The sequence below is a fragment of the Myotis nattereri genome (assembly GCF_964212035.1).
Source record: "Myotis nattereri genome assembly, chromosome: 20".
Taxonomy (NCBI): Eukaryota; Metazoa; Chordata; class Mammalia; order Chiroptera; family Vespertilionidae; genus Myotis; species Myotis nattereri.
In genome coordinates, this window is record NC_138096.1 from 12,810,201 (window position 1) to 12,817,603 (window position 7,403).

At 56.5% G+C, this 7,403-nt stretch overlaps 1 protein-coding gene across 2 annotated transcripts; it reads left to right on the forward strand.

Annotated features, from left to right (window-relative positions):
• Positions 1–564: 564 nt before the first annotated feature.
• On the forward strand, positions 565–7,147 carry ZBTB18 (zinc finger and BTB domain containing 18; the record flags this gene model as incomplete). 2 transcript variants are annotated; one of them, XM_081114626.1, is made up of 2 exons in its annotated part: positions 565–654; positions 5,568–7,147. In XM_081114626.1, the coding sequence occupies exon 2, from the start codon at positions 5,582–5,584 to the stop codon at positions 7,145–7,147; it is 1,566 nt and encodes a 521-aa protein (XP_080970752.1). In that variant the 5' UTR covers positions 565–654; positions 5,568–5,581. The 2 variants fall into 2 exon arrangements, with proteins under 2 accessions (XP_080970752.1, XP_080970753.1); XM_081114627.1 differs by lacking the exon at positions 565–654 and having other exon boundaries at positions 5,573–6,252; positions 6,365–6,443.
• Positions 7,148–7,403: the final 256 nt, after the last annotated feature.

The window sequence follows — 7,403 nt, forward strand, 5'->3', positions numbered from 1 at the left end:
CGCGAGCGGCAGCTCAAGCCCGCTCCTCCCATTGGCCGAGCCCTCCTGCCAGTCCGGGGATTGCCCGCCACTGCCTCCGCCCTCCTGAAAAGGCGCTCTCCTATTGGAGGAGACGGCAGCCGGGGGGCGGGCGGGCGGCGCCGGACCGGGCGCTTTCGGTCAATCGCAGGAGCCCAGCGCCGTAGGGGGTGGGGGGTCGGAGGCGTGGGGCGGAGGGGGCGGGCCGAGGGGGGGCAACATCTGGCCGGCGCCGCCGCGTGCGTGCGTGGTGCGTCCTCCCGCCCCCTCCCCGCGCCCCCCCGCCCCGCCCCCCCCGGCCCGGCGGCTCCGCTCGCTCCTCGCTCGCTCCCTCGCGGTGTCTGGCAGGCTGCGGCCGCCGCTGGGCTGCTGCCATGGGGAGCCGTTGAGAGTGGGGCCTCTTCGCTCCGCCGCGCTCCTCCGGCTGCCAGCGGGGGCGGGCGGGAGGGAGGGGGCAGGGGGAGCGGGCGACGGAGCCGGGCTTGGGGGGTGGGGGGGCCGGGAGGGAGGGGGCGCGAGGAGGAGGAAGCCCACCAAGTCCGGCGGCGGCGACGGCCGGGAGGCGGAGGCGGAGGAGGCGGAGGACGCGGCGGCGGCGGCGGCGGCGGGGGACGCGGTGACTTGGGGCCGCTCCGTGTGAGTCCCGCGCCGGTCCCGGCCTCTGACCCGGCGCCCCTCTGCGCCCCGACCCCCGGCGGGCGGGGGCGCCAGCTGTGCGGCCGGCCAGGCGGGGCGGTGTGGGCGGAGGGCGGGCGGGCCGGCCGGCCGGGGGCGCCCCCCGCGAGTGGAGTTAGTTTGTGCGGTCGGAGCGGTTGGGCGGCGGGGGGCGGCGCAGCTGCGGGAGGCCCGGGCGCGGGGCCGGGGCTGCAGCTGCGGGGTCGGGCGGGGTGCGGGCTGGCCGGCTCCGCGCCCCCCCACCCCCGCCCCCCCGGCCGGTGCAGCTGCGGCGCGGGGCGGGCTCCGGGCCGGTGCAGCTGCGGTGGCGCCTCCCCGGTGCGGAGGGCGGCGGGCGCGGGGGGGAGGGGGCTTGGGAGCCGCCGCAGCTGCAGTGGCGCCCGGGACGGCCGCGCTCCGGGACCGGTGCAGCTGCAGTGGCGCCCGGGGGAGGGGCTGCGGGGGAGCCCCCCTCCCTCGCCCCCTCGCCCCCCCCCCCCGGCGGGTGCAGTTGCCGGGAGGCCCGGGGCGGCGGGGAAGCGGTAGCCACCCCCCGCCTCCCCCACCCCCCACCCCCCTGCCCCGGCTGCTTCTTACGACTTTTCTTTTGTTGCTGCCGCGACCCGGGTCTGTTTTCGGGGCTGTTGTTGAAGGTGTTTTCCTGCTGCACCGGCTCTACGCCCTCCGCCTCCTTCCCTGTGGTCGGACCTTCCTCTTTCCCCGCGTGTTCGTCCGCACAGGCCCCCGCGGGGGGATTTGCATGGCTCCCCGCTCCCCCCGTCCGTCCGTCCGTCCGCCCGCTCCCCGCCCCCAGCCCCCGCCTCTTTGAAAAAACAAACCCGGAGCTCCCCGGCCGGCCGGCCCCCCGGTAGCCGGGCGCGAGGGGTTGATTTGTGGGCTGGGAGCCGCCGCCGGCCCACGGCGGTGCTCGGGGCCCATTAAACTGTCAGCCGCCCCCACCCCGCCGGGGCCGCGGGCTGATGGATGTGGGAGACGACGGGGCGCGGGGGGCGAGCGGGTCGTGTGGCCGGGGAGGAACTCAGCGGCGGGGAGGGCGCCCTGGAAGCGGCGTTCGTCGCTGTGTCATTCATCGCGAAGTTGGAGAAAGTTAGGCCGGGGGCCTGGGGACGGCGCGGCGGGCGGGGCCGGGGGGCCGTGTCACCCGTGGGCTCCGCGGCGTGGTTTCCTCCCGTGGACACAGAGTGAGCACCCCCCGGGGCCGTCGCACTCCCCGCCCCCCCGCCGGGGCCCAGCTGCTGGCCTCCCCGTCGCCCTCCCCCGGAGCCTGCGGGGATGGACTTGACATTCGCAGATGTCGCAGCACCTTGCGGGGCACCGGCCTGGCCGGCCCGGATTGCGTTCCGATTTCATCAGCCACGCGGACAGGCCCACGAAGTGTGGCCCGCAAGTTCCCAAACTTCCTAGATCTGCCCCCCCTACCCCCCACGCTCTCTCCTTGGAAAGGTGTTCTTGTGATCACACACATTACAGAGTGACCCCCCCCCCAAAAAAAAAAGAAAGGAAAAGGTTGTTAGGGGACCCAGATTGAGGGGCAGGCGAGGTTCTGCTTTTCTGTGTCCCGGGGTCGGAGCCCATGCGCAGGTGCAGCGCTCATGCTCAGGGACTGGAGCAGGTTGGCCGGCTGGGCTGGACTCGTGTGTCTCACTGAACTGAAGCACTTTCCAGGATTTCAGAAAGGGCGCTTTCCGTGTGTTGATACTGAAAACTGAAATTTGCATTTAACTAACGAGTGTGAGAAATGTCCCTGAGAAGGTCACTGTGGCTCAGGAGCTAAATACGTGAGATCATACAGGGAACCGGGCTGGGGTCATGGTTGTGCACAGGCTCCCAACATCCTGAGACCTGTGTCCCATTATCTCAGCAGGAGAAAAAAAAAAAGAGAGAAGAAAAGGTGCCGTAGTAATAATGTTGAAATGGGGCTGGAGATGTGCACGGGGTTGGTTTAAAAAGGTCCTTAAGCTGCCTCGGGAAGGAAAGGTGGGGAGGGACAAATAAAAGTCCGGCTTCCTGCATAGCTCGTGGCCTGAGGGTGCTGTCCGTCTGGGAGCCCGGCCGCCAGCCCCAGACAGAAGTGCTGCTAGCCCAGAAATACAGTAGAAGTCCATATGCTGCGTTTTTCAATTTCTGCTGTTAGAAAGTTTGGGGGGAAAAAAGGGGAGACTTTGAAGTATTTTGTTTATACTCACAGAAGAGAAAAGTTCTCCTAAGAAAAAAGCTGGTGGCAGGAGTGTAGAGGAGTAGCATATGGCATTAAAAGGAGCACAGCTGGAGGTAGCATTTCCATCTGAACATGATGTCAGAGCAGCTGACAGCCTGCCATCTCTCAGCCTTTTATTCTAACACACAGACAGGGAGCCAGTGTGTGCGGATCTGTGGTGGAGAAGGTATCTCATTCCTCTCCAACATCATCTCCACTTTGCATCTGTCTCTCTTAGTCTGCTTTTTTTCCACCGATGTAACAGACCTGGAGCCAGCAAGCCTCAGAGGAAAGGACTTAATCAGGTTTATGTGTCCGAAAGGTAGGAGTAGCAAGAGATTAGACGGAGCATATTTGTGTTTTGGTGTTTTGTTTATTGAATTTTAAAAAAAAATCACATTAACTTTTCTAACCCAGTTTAGGAATAATGTATGAAATGGAGTAGGAAATGAACAGCTTATTGGAGTTGCAAGTCTTGGGGCTTGGGTAGTTTTAATTTTTATCCCTTTTGCTGGAGAGCAAGGAAAGAACTTTAATACACAGAAATATTTCAAGTTTTGAAATGTTAAGAAAAGCTTTGACGTACTGCTTTTTGAGGTCACTTTGGATTAAAATGCTTTATATTGTTGTTGTCGTTCACTGCTGTTTAGATTCCTTTTGCTTTTGGGGGTCGGGGAGAAATGGTAAACTCTGGAATCCACGTTCAAACTTACATGAGAAGATTATTCTAGTTGAGAAGCTGGGTTGTTGTGTAATTAATTCCACTGTGAAACTTTATTCTTCAAAAACATTCGGCAGCACTGCTGAAACATACAGCTGTGTGGTGCTTTTGAAACCGAAGGTTTTTTAAAAAGGGAGAAAAAAAAAAAAAACAACACAAGAAAACTTTTGTCCTCAAGAGAATAGTTTGACTGGCTTCCTCATTTCTCTTTCCAATATATATTTAAGAGATCTTTTATTTCAGCATAACAATAATTATTTGCAGGAGTTTTTGTGTTAGCGACTAATTTAGAACTTGTAGGGTTGAGCTGCCTGAATTGGCCAGACAGCTGTAATCGCACTCCTCTGTTCTTAATCTCTTTATCTGGGCAGCAGCTGCCATATGGCCACCGTCAGCTGGATCAGATGTTTATAAGCTTCCTTCTTCGGCCCTGTCCTCTCAGCCTCCTAATTTGATCACGGCTACCTTGTGAGCTGCCCTCCAATCTTTATTTTTAGCCCTCTCAGGGATTAGGATTGATGTGCGCTGTGGGGCACTCGGACTGATTGTATTGTACATCTTGGGGTATTCCGCGGTGGCATCTAGCAGACTGGTTTGGGGGCTAGGGTGAAAGTTTCAGTCCACCTTGGGCAAAGTGTAGAAAAAGCAGGGAAGGAATTTCTAAATATGAAATGACTGTGTGTGTGCCCATTCTCCAAACGTGCTTTCTGGGTGGGTGGGTGGAACCCTGCTTCTGGCACAGGAAAGGGGAAGTGGGGTTTTCTTTGGTTTTAAGGAGTTGAATTTTGACCCATTGTACAGCTTCGCCTTGCCTCTCCCTCCCTTTCATCCCCCCTTCACCAGAAAACCAGGGCAACAATGCGTATTTGAAAGAATAGAAGCTAGTGGGAAAGCAAAATATATCAAGTTATGTTGAAACAAAGTATTTTCTGTTGACAGAGGTAAGGCAGAGTCAGGGGAAAAAATAGTTTCTCTTTTTCTGGTAAGGCTTTTTTTTTTAATGTTGAACCTGTAAAGCTTTTGAATTTCATTTGAACATAATATGCCTTTATTTAAAAGTTCGAATTAATTTGAATATGGAACTCATCTTGCTTTTGCAAAGGATCAAAGTTTAGATAAGATTTTTTTTCAGAGTTAAATAAAGCCCTGCTGGCTCCCAAGTCTCTAGAGGTACAGATTTTCCAAAGAAATAATAACCATTTTTCTCAATTCATTAAAAAAATATTTGGATGGGTTTGTAGTAAAGATGATCTTTCCCATCTGTTGGCGCAGCTCCTCCTGCCTCGAACGTGTGCGCTGTACCTGAAATCTTGGGCACACACATCTGTTTTTACACGCAGGGCTTTTGTTGTCATAACACTCTGACTTTAAAAGAAAGTTTTTTGCTAATTCCTGGACTAATTATGCGATTTCATGATGGGTTTTTTTTTTTTAATTATTCAACCGAATGTGTATGTTTGAATTGTGCTCTGTAAGCACAATCAGGTATCAAAAGTAATAAAAAGGATGGTCAGACAAGTTTCCCGAATCTTCCAGAGTCTGCTGGGACTTCTCTTTGTTCATTATGAGTTGTTCCCTTTGAAATTCAAGCTATTTTGTAGGTTTTGTGGGACTTAATTTGGTGAGTAGCGTTCCCTAAATGCTTCTGAGAGGGGTCTCACTCCTTACTCTCAGTAAGAGACGGTCCTGAAACCAAGGCTTTGAAAACTTGACTGAAAGTTCAAGGAAGGTGGGGTGCATTGCAGACGGTGGGGCTGGGGTGCGGCCGTGTGGCAAGCGTGCCTTTCCTCCCCGCATTTGGGTGGCGTGCATGTGATTTGGTCGTGTTTGGGTCAGACGCCTGATTAAAATTCAGGGACATGTGCCCCGGCTGCCAAGCCGAAGGATGGTTTTTTGTGTGGGGACTGGCGTGGCAAGTTGTGAAGTGGCTCTCACGAGAAATGTCTCTCTCCGCAGGTTATGAAGACAGCATGGAGTTCCCAGACCACAGCAGACATTTGCTGCAGTGTCTGAGCGAGCAGAGGCACCAGGGCTTCCTTTGTGACTGCACGGTGCTGGTGGGAGATGCCCAGTTCCGCGCGCACCGCGCCGTGCTGGCTTCGTGCAGCATGTACTTCCACCTCTTCTACAAGGACCAGCTGGACAAAAGGGACATTGTTCATCTGAACAGCGACATTGTTACCGCCCCGGCCTTCGCTCTCCTGCTTGAATTCATGTATGAAGGGAAACTCCAGTTCAAAGACTTGCCCATTGAAGACGTGCTCGCAGCTGCCAGCTATCTCCACATGTATGACATTGTCAAAGTCTGCAAGAAGAAGCTGAAAGAGAAAGCCACCACCGAGGCGGACAGCACCAAGAGGGAGGAAGACGCCTCGAGCTGCTCGGACAAAGTCGAGAGCCTCTCCGACGGCAGCAGCCACACGGCTGGCGACCTGCCCAGCGACGAGGAGGGCGAAGAGGAGAAACTGAACATCCTGCCCAGCAAGAGGGACTTGGCCGGCGAGCCCGGGACCATGTGGATGCGCTTGCCCTCGGACTCAGCAGGCATCCCCCAGGCGGGCGGGGAGGCCGAGCCGCACGCCACAGCAGCTGGAAAAACAGTAGCCAGCCCCTGCAGCTCCACCGAGTCTTTGTCCCAGAGGTCTGTCACCTCCGTGAGGGACGCGGCAGATGTTGACTGCGTGCTGGACCTGTCTGTCAAGTCCAGCCTTTCGGGCGTTGAGAATCTGAACAGCTCTTATTTCTCTTCACAGGACGTGCTGAGAAGCAACCTGGTGCAGGTGAAGGTGGAGAAAGAGGCCTCCTGTGATGAGAGCGATGTTGGCACTAATGACTATGACATGGACCATAGCGCGGGGAAAGAGAGTGTGGGCGCTACTCCCAGGGCCCAGTACGAGCCGGCCCACCTGGCTCCGCTGAGGGAGGACTCGGTCCTGCGGGAGCTCGAGCGGGAGGACAAAGCCAGCGACGACGAGATGCTGACCCCGGAGAGCGAGCGCGGGCCGGTGGAGGGCGGCATGGAGAGCAGCCTGCTGCCCTACGTCTCCAACATCCTGAGCCCGGCCGGCCAGATCTTCATGTGCCCGCTGTGCAACAAGGTCTTCCCCAGCCCGCACATCCTGCAGATCCACCTGAGCACGCACTTCCGCGAGCAGGACGGCATCCGCAGCAAGCCGGCCGCCGACGTCAACGTGCCCACCTGCTCGCTGTGCGGCAAGACCTTCTCCTGCATGTACACGCTCAAGCGCCACGAGAGGACCCACTCGGGCGAGAAGCCCTACACCTGCACCCAGTGCGGCAAGAGCTTCCAGTACTCGCACAACCTGAGCCGCCACGCCGTGGTGCACACCCGCGAGAAGCCGCACGCGTGCAAGTGGTGCGAGCGCAGGTTCACGCAGTCGGGGGACCTGTACAGACACATCCGCAAGTTCCACTGTGAGTTGGTGAACTCCTTGTCTGTCAAAAGCGAAGCGCTGAGCTTGCCCACTGTCAGAGACTGGACCTTAGAAGATAGCTCGCAAGAACTCTGGAAATAATTTTATATATATATATATAAATTATATATATATATATATATATACATATATATACATAGATCTCTATATATATAGTTGTGGTACGGTCTAAAAGCAGTCTTGTTTCCTGGAACTAAAAAGTTGGGATATTAACTTGTTTTTGCACTTTAGAATAGCATGAGAATCTCACTAACTTAGCATCCTGATAAAAGAAACTTTAGGGCAAGTCAGAATAGAGAGGTGTTTTTCTCCGAGGGGTAGGGGAAGTAAGCCAATA